Raw genomic sequence first — 23,184 nt, 5'->3', positions numbered from 1 at the left:
CTGGTGTTACACAACAGTTAAGAGTTTCTTCAGAGACCACATATTTGTGTTACAGGCAGTAATATTTTGATCAGTATTACACAGTGATGGTGAATAATACATCTTCGGTGTGCATGTGGAGCTTAATTATTCATGTAGCCTTGATAAGCTGTGTAAAACACCTCTACCCCTGTAAGTCTACCAAAAAGGTGGGTGCACTGGAGCAGATATTAAGTGAAATCGATGCCTTAAGAGCAGCCCAGAAGCATCTGGTCTTGTCATGATTTTCAGCCTCTCCTCTCCTCCCTCCATCACTCCATCTGCTGGCATCAGATGGTCCCTCCATCAGCCCTCAGCTGTGTCTGTCCGTGTGTAAATATGTGTATGAAAGGGCATACACAGCCCTCAACCACTTGCAGACATATTCCATTGCTGATCACAGCTACTTGCAGATTGTGATAAAGAGACAAGACTCCCTACACTGCAAAGAAACCTAATCACGGTAAGGGGCTATGTTGCAACGTCAAGGTGATTAAAACCATCGCACCTCCACTCGGTGACGACATGTTACGAACACATCCGTTCATCAATGAACTGATTATATGGGGGTGGGGTCACTCATTATCAGATGTTGCAACTCCAATGTGGCTCAAAGAAAGTGAAATGAATTACTGTCGAAATGACTGTGAACAACCTGCAAATGATGATGTTGTATCTTACAAGTATGACAAGTTCTGAAAATTCAACAAAAAGTAAGTTACTGGAGTTGAAAAAACTATAGTGACCTCAAGCAACACAGAAACAAAGTTTCCTTGAAGAACTCTCTCTGTTACAAAGAGGTAAAAGTCTCAAATTCAGTCTCGCAGCCCTTTTTTGGATGATAAAGGCAGTGGGGGGCAGATTACAGATGACCAACTGGAACTTTGAACAAAAGCCTCCCTGCATTGTTCCTGCAAATGCAACATTTTCTGAGCTGATAGTCAAAAAATGTCACCAACAAGTGATACATTCTGACCTCCAAGACACCCTTAATTCTGCTGGATAATAAAGGGAAGACGCATGACAAGAAGGATTGATGTCTAATCTGTCGTAAATAAAAAGTAACACCTTCTCAACAGATTTCAGCACCCTTACCTGTACAGCGCATCGAAGAAGCGCCTCCTTTTGAAATTACAGGAGTAAATTTTGCTGGACCTTTGCATTGTAAATCTCAAGATAATGTTTACATTGCGCTTTTCACCTGTGCCAGCACTAGAGCTATTCATTTACAATTAGTGACTGATATGACTACTGAAAAGTTCATACTGGCATTTAGACGTTTTGTGTGTGACTTTGTAAAACTATACATTCGGACTAGGGATGCACCGATATGAATATTTCCGCCGATACCGATATCCGATATTAATATTGCTGCTATGGCCGATAACCGATATCTACCGATATCGATATATGTTTTTAAAAAAAAAAGGTTTCTGAGATGATAAAAGTTTGTACATGCAAGCTGAATTTTTTAATGTCTTCCTTTATTTTCAAAACATGTTTTACCTCCAAATAACAAGGTTACAGGGCGACCATAAGACACAAGTAAAGGTTTTTAGAATCCTTTAGCACTTGTAGCAAGTGTGTAACTAAATTAAAGTACAGTTTAACTCCCTCAACTCACTAAACTCCTGTGAGAAAGTTTGGATCATAAATTACAAACATGAACATAAATAAAAATAATACCCTGCCAAAGTTACTGTAACCGAGATAAGGGCGTCTATACTGGGTACGTAAATAAAGTCAACATACCTTCCTCCCGGCAACAACAACCGCGCCACTTCCCTTAACAATAAAACTACACAACAGACGCGGAACCCTCCTCGCATTACCTCGACTTTGCAAGTGTTGCATAATGCTTTTCGGGTATCTTCTATCGACACCCTGAAAAAACACCCACACCGCTGCCATTATCTCTCCTCAACACACACACACACACACACACACACACACACCTTGTGCTGTCACTGTCACATGCTCAAACAAATGCAGCATGGCCTCCCCTTCCCGACACACATACACAAACAGCAAATAGACGGGTATTAACATCGGTTGTTAAAATCGGCGCAGTTTTACTCATTGGACCGATGCCGATATGTTAAAAAATGACGAACATCGGCCGACACCAATATTAATGCCGATATATCGTGCATCCCTAATTCGGACAATGCAAAAACGTTCAAAAGAGCTGATATGGAACTGAGTATCTTGTGGATTTCCCTATCATCAAAGGAAATACAGGAATTTTTACAGAAAAACAAATTACCTGGAAGGTCATTGTGGAAAGAGCCGCTTGGTTGGGCAGCATGTGGGAGAGACTGGTGAGGTCAATGAAGACTTGACCGCATAAAGTCATTGGAAAAGCATTTCTGAGGTACAAAGAACAACTGCTTCCACTTCTTTCAGAACTGCTTCCACTTCTTTCAGAAGTGGAAGCAGTTGTCAACTCTCGTCCCATCACCATCACCCACACAGACAGTGAGGAACCTGTCCCTCTAACTCCCTCACACTTTTTGATAGGTCAACGTGTGACAACACTTCCCTCAACTGGCAACCTCCACTCGGTGACGTCATGTTACGAACACATCCGCTCATCAATGAACTGATTACATGGGGGTGGGGTCACTCATTATTGAGATGAAATGTTTGTTAACGTGCAGTCATGCAGTCAGTGTCAGTTAAAGAAATTAAAATGAACGATAAAGAGCAATCGTGATTCTGTCTTCACTGCAACCTGATGTCTAGTAAAAGGCTAAAACTGAGTCGGACAATAACACTGACCTAAAACCCCAAATTCCAATGTGTGATGAAAGTCAATTGAACCAGAGTCCTGACACTCTGGAACCCTCTCCCCACTGATCAAAGACACACTATATCCTTAGCTTGGAACATTGTAAAGAAACGTGCAAGATGATAAAGATGATAATAATAATAATAATAATTATTATTATTATTGTAATAATAATAATAATAATAATAATAATAATAATTAGAGACATGTAGGCCCAACAATCAACGTTTCAAGTTTAAATGCAAACTTTAGCAAGGTCTAACAATAAATAAGATGTTTCCATGGAGTAAATCAGAAGCTGGATAAGCTGTTAATATACAGTAGGTTTTATTTTAAATTTAAAAAAGAGAGAAGCTTTTAGTGAATGGCGTCTGCTTCCCTTTGACCACTGAGGCTGGAAAACAAATATGTTGGTGCACAAACGATCAAATGTCTGCAAAAGAAGGGAAAAGATGGTTAACTTCACTCTGTTTCCTCCAGGATTGTAAGGTTATTGTTTCCTGCTGGTGCCATTATTGTCACAGATAATGAGGGTCCTGAAGATTTGTTTGAAAATCTATAGACAGCGCTCTGCTTCTGGTTCATGTGTCTCTATGGTGTTTTCCAAGCCCACGCAGGCCCATGAGTGAGCTGAGTGCATCTCACGTTAATAAAAACGTCATTCTTTTATCCATTCAGTTATGCTGCCTGTGTTATCTGTGTGTAGCAGAGCTTGAGTGTTGGGGCCTTGTTGAATGGCTGGTCTCATACTTTCACTAAGTGAGGTTTTGAATCTGACTAAAATGATGTGAACACTGGTTATAAATACGCATGTAAATTCCTAGAGTAGCAAAATGTTTGGGCAACTAAAAACAAAATCTCTTTCTATTTCCACATGTATGTTTAATAAGACAGCTCTGTATGTTAATAGGAATCATTCACATGTATAAATCGTTATATTTTATGACGCAGCTATAGGACCTCAGGGCATTCTGTTGCACACACGCACAGCCTTGTTCCCACATGAATGCAAAAAACAGCAACAACCACAGAAAACAAACAAAGCTGTAATATCTATTATCTCTATATTCATTTAAGGTAGGTCTGTCCTTCCATCTGTCTTTCTGGGATCCTGTTAAGATAGTGGAGCAACATGAAATGGAGGGAGAATGAGGGAGATGAGAGGAGCTTTGACAGAGATTAAGGAATGAGGACGAGGATAAGAGAATGAGGATGAGAATTTATACACAAGACAATGTGCCAAGCACGTGATGCTAAGCCAGTGGCAGGCTAAGATGCTCGGCAGGAGACCAACGCTGCACACATTCCTTGATTTTTTTTTCTGCAGCAATTTGGTTTAGAGGGTCATTTGGAAATTCTTTCGATGAGAAAGGTTGATGTAATCCTGCCAGCGGGCAGTATCGCGTCGTATTGTCACACATGACATTTCTCACGCTAAGAAGTGATAAAAGTAACAGCACATAAATTAGTAATCTATGAATCGATGATGATTCATACAGCTGTCTTGAATTAGCAACCTATCAGCCAATCAGAAAATAGAATTTCTTGTTGCTGGGGAAAGTCGGAAAATAGGTTTCTGCTGCAAGAGCACGGTCAAGTGATCACTTCAATTATGTCACTTAATTTATGATAATAGCTGCTTATTAAAGTGTAAGTTTGAAGTATACAGAGAAGAGATGCACTGAAAATTCTGCCACTGAAATATTTGAACCAAAAAAGGCATTTTCGGTTTTCGGCCGAATGACTTTTAACACTGAAACAACACGACCGAAACAGGATGTTGTGATGACACACGGAAAAACTGTGGACAGCACACGCCTATCTATTCCCACTTAGAGTCAGTTTGGAACACCAATAAAACAGTTCCAACAAGATGTGAGTACACGGTGGAACAGCACCTATTAAATGATGGAAAGTCTCTTTGCAGCACTAGAGCGTCTTCTACACAAAGAGGTTGAGACGGACCACGGAGTGAAAACAGATCTACTCGGATCCCCTGCACTTCATCGCAACTGTTATAAAGGTCATTAATTGGATGTGGGGATAAAGCAGTGGGTAGAGAAATTATGTTGTATTTAGGACAGATAAGACATGCATGACCAATTCTTTTCGTCATTTGCCTTCCCTTTATTATCCAGAATCTCTCTCTTACTTGATTTAGGGAGTCTTGGAGGCCAGAATGTATCATTTTTTCATATATGAGCTCAGAAAATGTTGCATTTGCAGGAAGAATACAAATAAGCTTTTGTTTAAAATTCCAGTTGGTCATCTGTAATCTGCCCCCCACTGCCTTTATCATCCAAACAAGGGCTGAGAGACTGAATCAAAGACTGGGAATTTGTTTCTTTACTTCTTTGTAACAGAAATGAAAAATCAATGGTACAGAACTGCCATAATAATTTCTTTCAGTGTTTTCGCTTTCGTTTTTTCGGTGCATCCCTATTAAAGTACAGTATGAACTTCAAAATCTGCTATACACACACGCGCACAGACAATGACCAATGCAGTTTAAGGGACAATTTGGGGCCAAAAAGGCAAATATTGATTTTAGTGGTTTAGTTTATTTGTTCTTCATTATATTAACATTAACATTATCTTTTTGGTTAATCAGTTACAGCCCTAGAGAACTGGATAATGGCCAATTTGGACTAAAGAAAGAACTGTGTGCTGCTGAATGCTCACTGAGGATTGTTCGATGTTGTATGTGACGGTAACTCAGTCGTGGAGCAAGTCTTTCAGCTTGAAAGTTGTGAGTTTGATTCCCGGCTCCGCTAGTCTGCGTATTTGACCAGGCTTTGGTTAATGCCAGGGGAGTAGTCTGTGTGGAGGGCAGAAGAGGGGGAACACACCGACTGAGATGCATCAGCTACCACCTTCTTAATGTATCCGTAGATGGAGTTAGGGTTAAGATATAATAGTTGGGGGGAAAATGTCTGTGTACGCTGACAAGAACAGAGAGTTCTGGCCCAGATCCACTGTCTGCAGTGGAAAAGAGTAGAACAATTAAGGTCATTTTAAAAAATATGTTTCTGACAGCTGTTGCAATTTTGATTTGATTTGTGATGTACATTTTCTCCTTCATTTTCTTCACACTAGACTTTTCAAGTATCTATTATGTTATCACTGTTAATGCATTCAGCTACATTTCACACCTTCTCTGTGGTTAATAGATAAGAACCTAGTAGAAGAAGAAGATGAAAAGACAGAGTGACAGAAAAACAATCCCTGGCTGGATACGTTTAACAGGTCTACAGGAGGGTTTGATATCAACAGCATAATCCACAGGTCTTGTTAACACCGTATAGGTTTGGGGTAAAGTAAAACCTTGTGTTCCCATGACAACCCGCTCTCCCTTCACTGACCTTGACGTCTGCCTCTTGCTACCCAGGTGTTGTAGCCTGTGGTTTTGGCTTTCGGGAGGCAAAGACAGACGCAGCAGACACTCGACTCTCCGTATCCCTTCATTTCTCTTTCACGTGCCTCTCTTGGACCATCTGGGGTTTACATAAGACCACACATGTTCCCCCTCCGTGCCTCTATCTATTTGGTTTGCAGCTTTGCTTTTAACCCAAGGTCTTTTTCGAGTGAGAGCATTGACTCTCATTGACTGGCTCAAACTCATGTCTCCCTGCTGCTGCTCTGCAGGAAGCAGCATACTTGACAGATTAGGGGCAAAAGGTGTTGAATTTGAGTCTGTTTGTCTCTGTCTGCTCTACGTGGCTTAAATTGTCCCTCGGGACAAAAAAAGTTCTTTGAATCTTGAATTTTGAAGAGTTTTTATATTAGTAATCTTGCACCGTGACGTTGCATGTGAAGTCTCGCTATTTTATGGGCTCCTCTTTGCTTTTTGAAGCAAGGGAAGAAGTCGTCTTGGACAAGCAGAAAGCTAACGCTTTCGTGTTAGCTCTGCTCAGAGCCACCGACGTATTTCAGTTCACGTGGATGTTGTGGGTGGAGCAGAGAAGCACTGTCCATGCACGTTAATGCCAGGTGTAAAGGGGGTCTACGTTTCACAGATAATGTTTGCTGACAAACTGCAGATGCATTTTGAAGGTCATGTACAGGTTTGAGGCATGGAGTTTTGATAAGTGGCAGTGGGGGTGAGAGGAAAGGTTACTTATCGTTACAAACTGCTCCCAAAATGCAGAAATGGTGAGGTTTTATAAAACATTTCCCTACTCAGAAAACCAAGAAAACTGATTAGAGACCCGTGAACTCTATAAGCCACAAAAATAGCAAAAAAAAAAAGAGGCCATAACAATCAAGCATCAGAGATCAACTTTTGCAGTGCAGCAAACTTTCTTCACCTGCTTCTCATTTTTAGAAATTAAAAAAATAAAAATACATTGTTCCAAATCCATCTCTACGGGGCCCCATGATGACAACATTATGAAATGTCAATATTACAATGTAAAAAAAAGAAGAAGCTAGCATTGTCAGATTTGTGTATATGCATTGCCTATCTCTTGGGCCAGCTGCTACATTCTCCACAAACGTTGACAAAATGCTCTTGTTGGCAGCAGCACAGCAAAATAATGACTCATCATAATCTCACAGTTTTGTCAAACAACTGTCGACAAAACACAATGACAAGTCACCAACTCCTCTCTCTGCTGCGCTCATCCTGAAAAGCCCGACAGCCTTTAAATGTGAATGTGTCGGCTCTGACTGAAAGTGACTTTAGTTGGGATCAGCACCATTTTCCCCAAAAACCTGTCACTCAACAAAAGCACTTTAGGTGAGGAGGCAGCATTCACAATCTGTCAATAATTACAGCCGAGTTCATTCTTGTACATCCTCGCTGCTCACCGACAACAAGCACCGGGCTGTTGCTGTAAGAACATCAGCATATTTTGCTCGTGAAAAGATGAAGGTAAACACATACCGTACATTGTTCAGATAATTCTGAATAAGGCATTTTAGATTACTTTTACATTGCTAATAAAATATTCCTGTTTACATGCTCCAGAGAATAGTCTGATTATATCTACATCAACACCCGCAGCTGAGAAAGATTAAGATGTATGCATGTCTACATTAAGCAGCTCAGGGTCAGAATAATCCCCAACTCTTAATCAGATTGTTTACCGTGACAAAGGTCACTAGAAAATTCTGCTGAAATGGCAAAAACATATTCACTGTCACATCCTTCTGTGACAACCAATATCGCGTTCTCAAAAGCATGAAAATCAGATACACCTTTGTGAATTTTAAAAGAATGTATTCCAAATATAATGACACAAAAACATAATAAAGATAGTGTTTTAGCTTTTACAGTGGCAGTAATTCACATTTATCCCTAATGCCGCTTTCGCCTCTTGTGTTTCCTCTTGAAGCTACTGCCTCTCAGTCTTCCCTCTCCTCACAGACCAAAGAGAGTACTTCAGCTCTGTTGAGACACACACACACACACACACACACACACGCACACACACTATTTTGAAAGTCAGCAGCATGAACAGTTCAAAAGACCTCTCCACACAGCTGCAGCCATGTCTGTAAAAGATACTGTCCGCTGGAGTGAAGTAAGAACTACTCTCTCTCTCACACACACACACACACACGCATGCCCAATTTCCAAAAACCTGAAACTGTCTTTTTCATAAATGTTGATTGTTGAAACACTATTTCTTCAACTAACCTCACTCACTCACTGCCTACCACTCTATCCTCCACATGAGGGAGCTGGAGCCGATCCCAGCTTACATAGGGTGAAAGGCGGGGGGGACAAGGTCGCCTGTCCATCACACAGAGACAACTAACTCTTCACTCTCTCATTCACAACTACAGTCAATACAGAGTATCCAATTAACCTTTGCATGTTTTTGGAGTGTGGGAGGAAACCGGAGAACCCGGAGATATTGACAACATGCTCACTACAGTAGACCACACTACACCACAGTGCAGTATAGTACAAACCAATGCAAAAAGCCATCTGTTTGTCATATATCACAATGTAACACATGTAACACATGTAAGGATGTGACAGTGGTCAAAATCACTAAATCAGATATCATAAAAAGTCAAATGTAAATCCCTTATAAGATCCAAAACCCATAGATTAGATAGACATAACTGCAGCAGACTATCCCTAGAAATAATGGCACATGTAATCTCCATCGCTCCACCTACACAGAGTTTAGTAAACATGTCTGTCTGCAGTGGCTGAAACCACTTGGCTATTATCAGACAAAAAGCCGACCGGATCCCCCCAAAAAACAGGCGGCTCAAAGCTCCCTTTATGAGGGGGCTGTGAGGTGAGAGTAATAGGCCTTAAGAGCAGTGTAGACTGTGGCTTCTCAACCTGCTACCACTAGGGCCACATACCAAAAGGATCTCTTTGGGCAGGGACTGAATAAATCCCCATCCATGGCTGATTAAATGAAACCAATGGATGGAGTTATAGGGAGGGGGTTAAGGAGGCGGATGAGGAGGAAAGGAAGTCGAGTCCTGTCAGATGAAGGGTGGGATAGATGGCAGCCCTGAAGCAAGGGGTCACTTACAGGTTATGTCACTTCATACATACAGAAAGTTGCTCGACATGTCAGGCATCTCCAGTTCACACTTGGCTCTACGAGGTGTCTTATATAGTGCTGATATAGGCCTCTTTAACTGCACTCTCAAGTGCACTATGAACTTGGGCTGTTGGTTGTAATTACACCTCCACATAGTGCAATTAGGCATGTGGTTTTATATCTATATATATATATATATATATATATATATATATATATATATATATACATATACATATACATATGTATATATATATACACATATATATATGTATATATATTTGTGTATATATATATATATTTATATAAATATATATATGTATATATATATTTATATAAATATATATATGTATATATATACACATATATATATATATATACATATATATGTATGTAAAGTGGTTAATGGTTAATTCCTGTGATATGTTGCAACAATTCATTCATTATTAATTCGACTAGCAGAACCATTGTCAACTGTTTTAATAAACAAGTTCTGTGATTTCATTCTTGTCTTCTTCAATGACAATCCTTTGTTCAATGGTGTAAGTTATGTCCTATGCTACAGGCAGGTAAACACAAAGTAAACAGACAAGAATGTAATTAATGTTGTTTGTTGTCCATGTTAGATTTAAAAAAAACAAACAAAAAAAAGTAATTACAGAGAAATTTAGGTGCCATGGTCACACATGGAAAGATCAAGTAAGCCTCAAATGGAAAACTGAGCAAAGTTAAGGAGAGGTTGTTTTAAAATATCCCATTTATGATGGCAGCTTTTAAAAACTGGATCCAACTGAAGTTTGTATGGTAGGTTAAGAACCACATTTCCACTGCAGCTACCTAGAGTATCAGGCCAGATCATCCTTGGCAACAATACTCTCAGTCGTGGCCCTGTAAACACTGAATAGAATATTCTGATTTTACTCCAAGTACCACCAGAGGAAGCTTGCATACCACTGGTGGTACACATACCACAGTTTGAGAACCATGGAACTAGGCTATACCATGACCAACCCAAACATAATTCAATTTTTGGCAGAGTAAATCTGGTCAAGAATCCACAGAGGGCAGAGATGCCAGCAGCCACAATGCATCCAAATCCTTAAAAAAAAAACTCAAAGCCTGTTAGCATCTTCTGTCTGTTAGGTCTTGCATCATTCGCCATTGTGTTGCTTCGGTAAATTTTGCTTTTCAGGTTCATCCATTGAGCAAACAAGCACCAAAACACTCTTGACTCAGCTGCACGTTGTCCACCTAACGGTCTCTGGGGTGAAAGTGAAATCTGATCTCAAATAGCCACTGAAGAGGCGTCTGAGATTAGTTCTGATACACGACCTGCAGTGACATCCAATAAGATATTTGGTTAACAGGTTCAACAGGAGCTCCTTGCGATTCAGTGTAACATCATTTACAACATATATATGATTTAAGGTGGTATTAACAGTTTTTGTCACTGACAGCCCGTGGTTTACACTAAATTCGACTTATACATCAATAATCAGGCATTGCAGTGACTACACTGACTACTAAAGTAAAACACCCAGCTGAGTCATCCTGCTCCTTACCTTGACATACATTTCCATGATGAGGAACGTGATGCAGAAGCAGCATCAGTCTCTCAGATGTGCTAGAATAGTCTGTTGACTAACCACTTCTCTACCTCCCTGATATTTAAAGCACTAAACTCCCTAACAAGCCTGGAAACTTCCACTGGGGGAAGGGGAAAGATGGGGTAGCTATAAGGACATCTTTGTAAGCAGTAAAAATGGGAGGGCAGGGCTACGAGAGGTCAGGAGGGGAGAGTGCAGTTAAGGTATAAGGCAAGGGGAGGTTATCTGATATCACACACCAACAGTGATTGTAACTTTCCAGCACTCAAAAGGATGTGAGTGGGTTTCTACAAGGATGCTGACATGTTCATGTGCCCATTTATGTGACAACAGATCATCCTATGTTTGTATACAAGTGTGCTATGATGTAAGAGCTTTATTTTGGGAAAGATTCCCTGAGATTATCGGCAAGATCATTCCACAAATGGCGCAGGATTGTGTCTATGTGTGCCAGATACATGCTACATGCAATTCTGCATGCATTTTTTAGGGGGGGGGGGGTATCCACAGATCTTTTATGTGATTGTCTATGAGTACAGGATGACAGCATCGTGAAGATAAGCTCTCAATCCAATTCAGGAATAGGCTGCTTTCTAATAAAACAATGGGATTATGTGAGAGAGAATGAACAAGAGGGATGGGATAAGAAGAAATGAAAGAGAGCATGGGCATGTGAATGGGTGTGAAAGATGTGTTAGAGGACGTGCTGCACATAGATGTGCTGTATGAAAATGTGAGTGAATGGGTGTGAATGGGAAAACTGTAGAATAATATACGGATATATATATATATATATATATATATATATATATATATATATATATATATATATATATACAGACCATTTACCATTTACTGAGAGCCACAGTCGATACATTTACACAATAGAAAAATTCAATTATTGTGAGAAAAAAAAATGGATTTTTCAAATTCACCCAAAATTTCTCAGTCAAACAAACACACCTACTGTAGATAATGTGATTGGGAGTTGAATTGCATGTGTACATTCAACTGGACCAAAACTTTACATTAAGAAGACGGCGGATAAATCCAATCAAATCCAGATTGTGCATTTTTGGACTGAGATTGGGACCGAGTTTAGACTCTTTGCACTTGAGGAACATAATATTTTGAAGTTAATGGACAGTAGAAACACACATAATGGTGCTCAACATGCTACCAACAAGCCCTCAGCTAAATATGTTAGGTGCATATCAACACCTAATGTAGCGGCGTGCGGTCCACGGCAGCCGCGTGCACACCCACCCATCCCCGACCAGTCCCCTCCGCACTGCCTCGCTTGTTCACTCATTTGCTAAACAAGTTCATCTGTGCGTAGTAGGCCCTCATCATCGGGGATGGCTGTCAAGTGATGCGCGAGACTGGCCTGCGGAACTGTTGGCCCTAGCAAGCTGTTCACCTGCATCCCTCTCACCCCCCCCCCCCCCCCAACACACACACATGCAAATATCTTTCCAGCTTGTGCAAGAGCATAGTCCTCCAATAAGGTCAGCGCACTTAAAGCAGCAGTATTTTGTTGATGAAGTACTGCGATGGCTTTGTTTTCCTGTTTGTGGAGCTGACGTGATGGATTAATGGATCAGCTGATTAAGTTACATTATAATCAATTGATCAATTAAGTCATTTATCAAGGAAAAAATAAACTAAGTGTTCTGATTTCAGTGAAAATGTGATCGATAAGAGACCTTAATGTTTATTTCTGTATATTTTTGTTCTCCCTTGTGTTTTTGTGCAGAATACTGATTCAACAGTACGGAGTCAAGTATCTCAGGAAACACATTGAGGTGATCAAAAGGTTTTGTTTTCAACAGCCAAACTTGAAGGATTTTCTCATATTTCAGTCCAAATTGAATTGGTGCACAAGTTTCTTTTCCAGACCAACCCACACAACTCTATTTCTGGCGTGTTAATAGATCAATAAGTGGATAAAAATAATACTTACAGTTAATGGTAATGTTGGTGCTTTTTTCTTTGAGACCATTATGGGAGTGAACACATTTCTAACTGATCCTCTTATTTGTCAGTTGGCTTTCGTTACCCTTAACTACCAAGTTGCCGCAGTGTGATATGATATTCATTTGATGGTACATCAACTTACTTTGGGGTGAATGGTACCCCTGTGAAAGCCTGAGCAGGTCTGCGTCGCCTACATTATCACTATGGAACTTCTGGTTTCGGGTCCGTGCCACAAAAAAGAACTACAACATTCTACTTTACAGAATATGCCACAGCCCCACCTCTCCACTTAAACTAGGAAGCAAAAGAAGTGACAAAATTACGAGTGGACGTCATGAAAGAGGCAGCACAAAAAACAAAAAGAATATTGGTCTGGCTTTCACGCACTGGCGTTCACTTTTGCTCTGACTGGGGGCGATTTGGTTCTGTTACTGTTGGACTAGTAAGTGTAAATAAGTTGCTTATCATCTATATCTAAAGTGTATGAGTTTGCAGTGTGTCATTTTGTGTTATTACCCGAGAGCAAATCCTTCATTTTGTTACTCAGAAAACAACAAATGCTTATAAAACAGAAAGACATCTTACAAATCTGATCTAAGGGCTGCAAATTCAGAGCTTTTCCCTAAACTGATAGTCAAATGAGTCAACTGAGTAAACTGATACATATATACTTTTAAAACCTTTGTTTTATTAAAAGTAAGGAAACAAAATCATACTGTTAGAGAAACCTTTTTTTTCTTTTGCTCAAATACAAAATTAAAGCAGCAGTATCTCTCCATCTCTCGTTTGTTTACTCATTGTAACACCTGAGGCAGGATTGACAATCCTCATCTCTGGGGATTTGCCCTCAATCCACACACTGCATGTGTGCTGTCTCAACAAGAGTGAATATCCACACGCTATTAGCCACTTTTCACCCTGTTTTCCCGGCTTGTTCACATCAGCTCTTTTCTCCACTGGTTTTTGATTTGTTTTTGCAAATCCATAACAAAGCTGATGAAAATGAAATCCCACATAAAATCCCCACATCTGGGGAAAGTTGTGTCAGTTCAGGTTTAGGAATACATTATATACATACCAAAGAATGGATACTTAACCTTCAATGCAACACTAACTGTATTTGAAAATACTCTGTGACTCACACAGACGTTACTTAAAGTGTGTATACAAAGGATCAGTGTGATACAACACAATGATGTATAAGCCAGAATCCCAATAACAAATAAAGAACTCATCAAATAAACTATGTGAGTGAGCACATGAATATTCATTTTAACTCCTCCTCCTCATCATTTCAAAACACCCCCTGACGCTAGTTAAGAATCAGTGGTAGTTTTAGAATCAGTGTTAATGAGAGTGTTGGACGTGTTTGACATCATAAACTGCCCCACTATTAAAGTTATGAGCTAAACTGTGAGTATAAACACATCATTATTTAAATGTGAAATCAGAGGAGGGATTAAATGGAGGATTAAATGATGCTGACTGCATGTGTTTTGCTCTTGAAAAGTTTCAGAACGTACAAGAACTTCTGCTCTAGAATCCAGATTTGACTGTGTGCAGTTTGAATGTTCTGTTTTCTTCCACAGTCCAATGACAACCAGACTGATATCAGGTCAGAATGCTGTGATGAACGTGTGAATGGTCGACAGTGGCTCAGTGGTGGAGCGAGTCGTGATTTCAACTAGAAGGACACTTAACCCCGCGTTGCTCCTGGCGTCTGTGCCGGCAGCGTGTGAATGGATATGAAAGATGGATGATAGCAAAAAATGTAGAGCTGCAACTAACGATTATTTTCATAATCGATGAATCTGTCGATTATTTTCTCGATTAAGCGTTTGGTGTTTGGAATATCAGAAAACCTTAAAAAATGTTGATCAGTGTTCGTCAAACCTGGAAATGATGACGTTCTCAAATGTCTTGTTTTGTCCGCAAACCAAAATGATTGACTTTTAATGATTTCTTTGTTATCCAGAGCAAATAAATTAAGAAAATATTCACATTTCGACAGTCGATTAATTTAGTAATCGATTCGTAATCGATTCATTGGTTAATCGTTTCAGCTGCAGTGTAAAGACTAGACAACCACTATGTAAATAGAAATACAAACCATGTGCACCCACTCCATGGCCCTCAAAGGTTAAATAGTAAAAAAGAAATTGGATGGATTCCCAACCCCCAAAGGCTTACAACATGCTGGAACTGAAAACTTCAGACCAATCACCTTTTGCCATGATCGTAGCATTCTTAAGCTGGGTGTTTTTGACAGAAGAAGGTAACTCTAGCTGGGACACTGACCTCTGTCACCCTTCCAACCCTTTAAATAGCCTTGGAGTGAGAATGACAGAGCAGCTGCTGTGTTTACAGTAGTATTGTGCAATTAGCTGTTGGGGTTAAATTAATGTATGACTACTACAATTTGCCGTGTTCGATCAGAGTTATTGTGACCGCCCCAATCAACCCTAACAATCTGCAGCATTGGCAAGAGAGACAGGAATGCCAACAAATCCGGGAAGAGGAAACTCTGACCACTGAGGACTGTGTGTCCAGTAGGGCTGCACCATCTTTTGATGGGAGCACACCAGCTGCAAGGCCCACTAACAATGTTAGCATCATTGCCACATTATTGCACAAGTATTCAGCGCTCATGGTTCAGACCACTTCTACTTCTTCTACTTCTTGCATGGTTGGTATGAAATTATGCTGTAAAAACACACAGACTCACAAAGGGAAATGGAATGTGTTCCGATAGATATCATTAGATAAAAGCCTTCTATTGCTATAAGAGTCTTTAAGCTTTAAACAGCCTCTTCTCTCCATCTGAACTCATTAACTAACAATTCATTTTTAACGCCCTGTGATGAGAAAGACGTTCTGAGGAAATGACACGGCAGTTTATTTCAGTTTAGTTATTATTCTGCTTTGTCCAAAAGTTGTTGTTTTTTTAATGATTCAATGTGAAACTATATTAATGAGATGGTCATGTAAAATGTAAAGCTGTAATCTTCGCACGTTGGATGTGACTCTCTATTTAGGCTTCCTCCCATCCCCATTCTTGATGCTATGGTATGCTTACAGTCTGCTCCCTGCAACCTTTTATCATATTACTTATCTTCTCATGTAACTCCCACACTGAGCTACATCTAACCAAACTATTCATTTAAACAGAACCATCTCCTGCGATTGCCAATTAGCATTTCACTAAGAAAGATTTATGGTCACAAAACTCACTGAGGAAAAAAATCATCCAGGCAAAGTCCTGCGTCTCTATTTTTGGATATATAATAATAATTGGTGGTGAACTGTTTTAATAGTGGACTAGTCAGCCATCTCTGTCTATAGATAGTTTGTAAGGCTGTTATTTGGATCTGGACCTACACAATAGACTCTGCTGTAAGCGTATGGAACAGAGTTGGGGGAGGCATCACACACAAAAGCGAGATGACTCACTAACAAATCTTAACTTCAGAGCAGGTCACTCCTAAGTCCCACCCACCAGTTAGCTCTCCTCTGAGGAAGCTGGTCAGTTTTTCATCTACTACTCCTGTCCGCTCATTCCTCAAACTTAATCCAACCAGGTTTACAAATATCTGTCCATGCAAACATGCATGTATTGTCAGTTTGCTGTGTATGGTATGGTATGACTGTGTGCTTCTGCAAGGCAGCTGTGAGCCCGCAAGCTTAACTTAGTGAAGTCAAAGAGAGACTGAAGGTTAGAGCCACCACAGGGAGATGGCCAAGGTGGCACACACACACACACTCTCTCTTTTCCACATGTGTCTATTCCCATGCATGCTGAGCCTTGGCGCAGTGAGTAAACGCGACTACTTTGCACTTCCGCTCCAAAAACTGCAACACCTGCCCCCAGATGGGCAGAGTTAGTGTGCGACTGTGAGTGTGTGAGTTCCTGCTCGCCTTCCTATGGACTGAACTGCACATGAGCAGCTGCATTAACATTGTATAAAACAGCCACAGACAGCCAATTCCCTTACGGACACATTCCTAATAAAATGCATTTTTAATATTCCTGTCGAAAAGACACCATACGCTGCCACCGGAATGAAGACTCCCACTAAAGCTACTAAAAGAGACTGCCTGCAGGGCTGACAGGCTAAATATGTCTGTGTATATTCATAAAGGAGACATAAAAAGAAAAGGTAGGTGTTGGAGTACACTGGAAATTATACTTTTTTACACAAAAGGACTCATTAGCTTCTTGGCAACCTATGATCCAGAAAATCTGCTTAAATTATTGCTTTGTAAATTAAGGTTAGGGTTGACTGACCTAAATTTTAGGCCGTTAAAGCAATTCATTTTCTATAATCTATAATCTACCTGTTATTCTTGAGCTCACCAGGGTAAGGGGTCAAATGTCAAATATTGGATAGCTTCATGAAGTCAAGGTAATGGCAGAAGAATCAGAGCTGTGGTCTGGATATATGCGTTATCTGATCTGATCATTTCTTTCAGTAAGTGGACGTCAACGCCAGTCACCAGTGTTCATAGCAATTATCAGATCCATGTGGGCTCCTTATTACTCCAATTATTAGTCAGGCATGCCGTGAAGTCACACATGACCCTTAGACTACCCCAACATAGAGAGGTCAGTCTACTGCTGGGCGGAAGGACGTGAGGAAATTAAGGTACGGGTCTTTGATTGAGTGTTTTTTGTGAGATGTGGAAAAAAAGTTATGGGACAAATTGTGGCAATGCTCATGTGCAACTTCTAATTGGAGAAAAAGGAGGTTCTGTTTTTGGCCACGTCTGTCTGTCTGTCTGTCTGTCTGTCTTACTATGAGCAGCATAACTGAAAAAGTAAACAAAGGATGAAGACTAGCAGGGATCTTTTTCGATTTATTACCAAAAGAAGCAATTATTAGATGGATACAGATGTGGGTTCACATGTTTTGTTTTGTTTCATATTGACACTGTGGGTAGCCTTTGGTGACGGTTATTTTTCTTGTTTTAAAGTGTAAATTACACAATTATTGGAGAAAATCTAAATCTGAAGTTTTTTTAAATAGACTTAGGCATCCTTTACCTCTTTCCTTCTTTTACTTCCTTTCCTTTTGTGTCTGCTGCAGTATATAATAATCAGTACATCACTCCACTCTTTGCTAGATCAAAGATTTTATTTTTACCTGGGAGCTACAATGTTCTGGCCAACCTTCTGATTAAAGAATCTTGCCTTGGTTTAAAAAAATTGCTATGACTCCAGAGCTCCTGTCATGAAATTCTAAGCTATATATATACACATTTATTTAAGAATTAGATAGTTTCAATAATTTTCCCCAATGGTAAAATAATATATATATATATTTTTATTCAGTTCATTGCATGCTCACAAGTATTTTGTAACCCTACTGGGACGCGTCGATAAGACATATTTTTATTAGACTAGAGAAGCACCTCATCTGCATGACTGATTTTGACAAAGAATTAGTGTCTCAGTGGGAAGGAGGTTAAACAGGGCAAACAGACATGTCAGACAGCACAGGAATTACACCAAGTGACTCACGCATGGTCGAATATTTTCAGTGAGAAGACTGTGATCATGCGGCTTTGCGATTTGCGGGGAATAACATTTATCAAAAGACACGACATCTCTTGTCTTTCAGTCAAACATTTTCAAGCTTTCGTCATTTATTTCAGTCAGTTTTCAACTGCCTCCAACATGTCGAGCAACACTTTAACCGGTCACGTCTGTGTGTCCAAAACACTTTTCTGTTCCCCTACACAGTTCCCACTACTTCTATCTGCATCAGCTAATTACACGACTGTAAAACTGCACCTGAGCCCCTGCATATGTGTCACGATGAAGACTGTTGAGATCAAATATGTTGGTTTAGAACTTTAAAAGACATGCATTGAATAGTTTATTATTGTTTTAAATTTGTATCTCTTTTAAGATTGAAAGAACAGTCATTACTGGATCCAAGGACCTAGGGCAGTGTTAAAGGTGTTTCTCCAAAGGCTAGTATATTAAGCAAACACATCTTTTTCTTCTCACAGGCTAAATAAGACCATGCACAATGTGTGTATGTAAGTGACCTACAACGAGTTTGTACTGAGTACTTACTTTCAGTCAAAGCTTCGGAAGAAATATGGTTCGCACGTGTGTGTGTGTGTGTCATAACAAACAGATCAGCTACTAGACTGCTGTGGTGTTCGTTGTCTATGCCACCTCTATGGGGAGATGTTCTCACTCCCAACACACACACACACGTACACAAAAATAAGGTGTATCTCAGGTTATCTTCATCAATTTTCCTCCCACTATGTGTGTGCTGTATTGTGTGTGCGTGTGTGTGTGTGTGTCTTAACAAATAACTATAGCAGGCAGACTCAGCCTTGACAGTAGCAATCGGAAACAGGAGACAAGGACTTGGCAAACAACATAAGCCAGCACCAAGGTTGGATGTGCCCACACACACACACACACACACACACACACACACACACACACACACACAGACACACAGAGTACTTGCTATAATGAAAATCATTCTTATCTTAAACAGATCAGTGGATTTAATTATTTTAAAATCATCTGACAATTTAAAAAAAGACGAGCGGAGCGGAGGATGTCTGTGCCAAATTGTGCAATTAAAGTAGCTTGTGGAGGGGAGGGAACCGGGAAGGGGGGGCATAAATATCGACCTTTTCTGGACACTACCGCTTTTCTACTCTGTTACTCTCTTTCACACACACGGCGGACCAGCCCACTTCCTTACCAACCCCATCTCTCACAGCACTGCCCGGACTTCCCACTGCAATTACTTATAAAAACTTTTCAGGGCCGCCACACGTGGTCGGGTTTTTAAAGAGCTGCGTCCCCCTCCTCACGTGGTTTGAGGGGTATTGAGTCGTCACAGACCCCCTTGAATGATCACTGAAAAATAAGGCGGCGTAGACAATAGCTCGTCTTGATGAATTCAATTCTTTCAGGACCCTGTACCGTTGTCCAGGCAGCTCCAGGCAAAACAATCGTTGCTTTGATAGTCCAAGAAACACACACTCACTCAGTTGCTCTTAGGAACTCTCTCTAACTACTTCCGAATTTGGATCTAAAGATGATATATGTCTGACCGGAACTTGGGATATGTTTGGTTTTCTCCTCTCTAACAAGACCCAACCACTTGAGTCGGTGCAAGGCACGGCTGAGCACGCTTGCCCCGGACACAGAAGAGTGACAAAGAAAACTAAATAAAAGCAGAAAAACAACACGACAGCTTGAACTGACCTGGTCTGCTGTGGAAGCGGCAATGGTGTTAGAATCGGACATGGTTTGATGCTGTGACCCAGTGGTGCTTCTCTGCTGGCCACTGTAGGCTCCTTCATTCACACCTTGCCCTTCAGTTCCGCAGTAAGAGAGAGAGACAGAGAGAGAGGGGGAGAAACACAGTATACCCTCCCTTTTGCCCTGGCTTGATTAATGCCTGAATTACTTTCACCTCATTTCATCTGATGGAGTTCTGCTTCCTCTCCGCCTCTCTTGCTCATTCGGCATTGTAGCCCTCTCTCTCTCTCTCTCTCTCTCTCTCCGTCTCTCCCCCTCCCTTCCTTCTCTGATTCCAGCTCTGCCTCCCTTCCATCCCTTCGTTACTTTGCACTCCTACTTTTTCAACTCACCCCTCCCTCTTTTCCTCCTCTCAACCTTTTTTTCTTATTCTTTCTGTCCCTTTTTCTGTTCAATTTCAGTAATATGTGTCATTCCTCCTCCACCTCCCCTCTTTTCCCAACTCCCACCATGTCCCAAAAAAGACACAGGAGAGATCCACAGTCTTTTCCCTCTACCTCCAGAATGAATGGCTCGTTGTCACTCCAGCACCTAGACTGAATACAGAGCAAGTAAGCAGTGAGAGAGAGGGAGCGATGTTAGTGGTGGTGGAGGGGACTGGGGTGTTGAACTTCTACTTAAGCTGGCCCTAGTAAAATGGGGGGGGGGGGGAGTGGTGGAGTGCCCATGGGCTACAGCCAAGCTCTCTCTCTTTCTCTCTTCCCTAACTATTTCCCCACAGATTAAAGTGAGGAGACAAAAAGTGAGGAGCCCACAAGTGAGGAACCCACACGCCTTCCACTGGACTCCCCTGCAACCCCCCAACTACCCCCCCCCCCCCACCCCCCACCACACACACACACACACACACACACACACACCTCTCTGTCTCTCTTATTTCTTCCGTTTGTTTTCAGAGGCAGCTGCCGCAACTCTGCAGACCACCAACAACTTTCCTTTCAGCTGCACTTGACTCTTCCAAATCCTCGTCCGTCTCTACATCCTGACATTGCCAATACCTCCCAACACACACACACACACACAACCCTCTTGCCGTGTCACACCGAGAAGCCAACCACGCCAAAGTCCTCCCCTTGCGCCTCATCCGCGACATGTTCACAGAGTTACGCCCTTTCAAAGTCAAGTACTAACCCGTTTTGTTGCGCACATTGTTTGTGCCTATTTGCCACCATATGGCTAACGGTTATCCACAACAAAAAGAGCGGGGAGAAAGCGAGGAAGTGGGTGCACAATAGGGAAAAGTTAGTGCAGCCACAACAGGGGCGCAATTGGGAGATCAATATACAAACAGCACTCATGCAGCAGCAACGAGACGCCGCCTTTCAGTGCGTCACTCAGTGTCAGGATGGGGAGCGAGTCGTGTCAAAAGTTGACAAGCAATGGGCGCCCAGCCTAATGGGTGTTTGATAGCCGGGAACAATGACCGCTGCTGCTTGAGTGGAGGCCCTTCAGTTATGTTCAACACAAGATGAGCTATGCAGACAGGATGCTATTCATTTGTCTATCAATTCAGAGGATTAGGATCTCACAGGGGATCCAATAAAGGGATCATTACCATATACCCGCCCCATTCAGTGTGCTCAGAGGAAGTACTAAGGGCAATGAAAACAAGTGCTCTCAACAAATAGCCGCACAAGTTGACAAAATGAGAACAGACAAATTATTGTTCAGGAGGTACTACAGCACGACGGCAGTGACTTTTGTGTTCCTTCTTCACAGCCGTCGATTATCACGAGTCGTATGTTACAGAAGCACATTTTTCTCAATGTTATTTAGTATCTATGTACACGACTTGCGACCGCGCTACTCTACACTACATTGGTCTGTAGCTTAGGGGGAAGTGTAGCCATAACCTCTTTCACACTAAAACTGGTGAGTACACCCGGGATTGAACCCATTAAAAAAGGTGAATAACACAATTCCCAGTGCCAGCGGTTGGTCTGCCCTGTGTTTTTTTCCCCTCCTTCCCTTCACCCTTCCGTGAATTGTGACTTCACAAATGCACTGGAAAGAAAATGATTCTGAAAATGAAAACCGCCAAAGAGCTGAGCTACAATTTAGTTTAGTACCCACATTACAGAGACATTTGTTCTAGGAGTGAATGTTGACTTAACACATTATATTTGTGAAAACATTTTACATGAATAAATAAATGCAAGTGAATGTCCTCACAAGAATAGCTGTGCAAACCGGTCAGTGTGCTTGTTTGACAGCTAAACTGTGCTGTACCATTAGTTCCTCTGCAGGGATTCAGCTGCTTGTTACTGACTCTGCCTCAGGGGGGTCTGTTGGCCTTAGATTCAGTCAAAAGTCCATGCACATGAAAGTGTGCTCACACAAACTCACTGGAGGCACTTTGAGGTATTAAGTGTGTGGACACAATCAGTAAAAACCCAGTATGAATCTGGCAGAGACTAACGGATCTAGAGGTAATTACTTGTGGCTGCAGCAGACAAGGGGGATGGATTTGTTTCGTTAACTAATTGCCTTATGATGTTGGGTCATTTATGTCTAATTAGAGAAGCACAGATGCCGATGCTGATAATAACACCAACTTGTTAAAAATCCCATTTGCTTCCTTTCATGCGTCTGCTTTGTTGGCAAAATAGCCAGCGTACACATGGGAGGATTTTTCACTGCATATTCAACGGATGCCTGTTGACATTACTAACACCAGAGACTGTCACTGTTCATACATTCTGAACCTGAGAGCTCAACCTCATCCACCCACTGCATGGAAGCGTGTGTTTGCACTTGGTGAAGTGGTTTACTAAGTACTGGAGGCATTTATGTCTGGAGGCTCTCTTCATAACAGGCCAGATTTGCTGTGTGAGTGAGTGAGTGAGTGAGTGAGTGAGTGAGTGACAGCTCAGTTCCCTCATACAATATAAATGGGGAAGTGATGTTAACGTGGTCATATTGAAAAGACTCAAGTATGAACACAAATATATAATATATAATTATTATGATATTATT

The 23,184-nt window shown here is 41.1% G+C and overlaps 1 protein-coding gene across 4 annotated transcripts in view; it reads right to left on the bottom strand.

The window, feature by feature from the left end:
* The window catches only part of slc6a9 (solute carrier family 6 member 9), a 60,622-nt gene that overhangs the window by 15,609 nt on the left and 21,829 nt on the right, over positions 1–23,184 (bottom strand). The window contains exon 1 of one of the 4 annotated variants that reach the window (XM_058641775.1): positions 20,152–20,426. The exons of 2 other annotated variants lie outside the window; for them this stretch is intronic. In XM_058641775.1, coding sequence (XP_058497758.1) covers positions 20,152–20,193 — 42 coding nt within the window. In that variant the 5' untranslated portion in view covers positions 20,194–20,426. Of the gene's footprint in view, positions 1–10,886; positions 10,996–20,151; positions 20,427–23,184 lie in introns of those variants that run through there. One more of the 4 variants, XM_058641785.1, reaches the window with a different exon arrangement.

This window comes from Solea solea, chromosome 1 (assembly GCF_958295425.1).
Source record: "Solea solea chromosome 1, fSolSol10.1, whole genome shotgun sequence".
Lineage (NCBI taxonomy): Eukaryota > Metazoa > Chordata > Actinopteri > Pleuronectiformes > Soleidae > Solea > Solea solea.
This window is presented reverse-complemented; position numbering and strand designations above follow the sequence as displayed.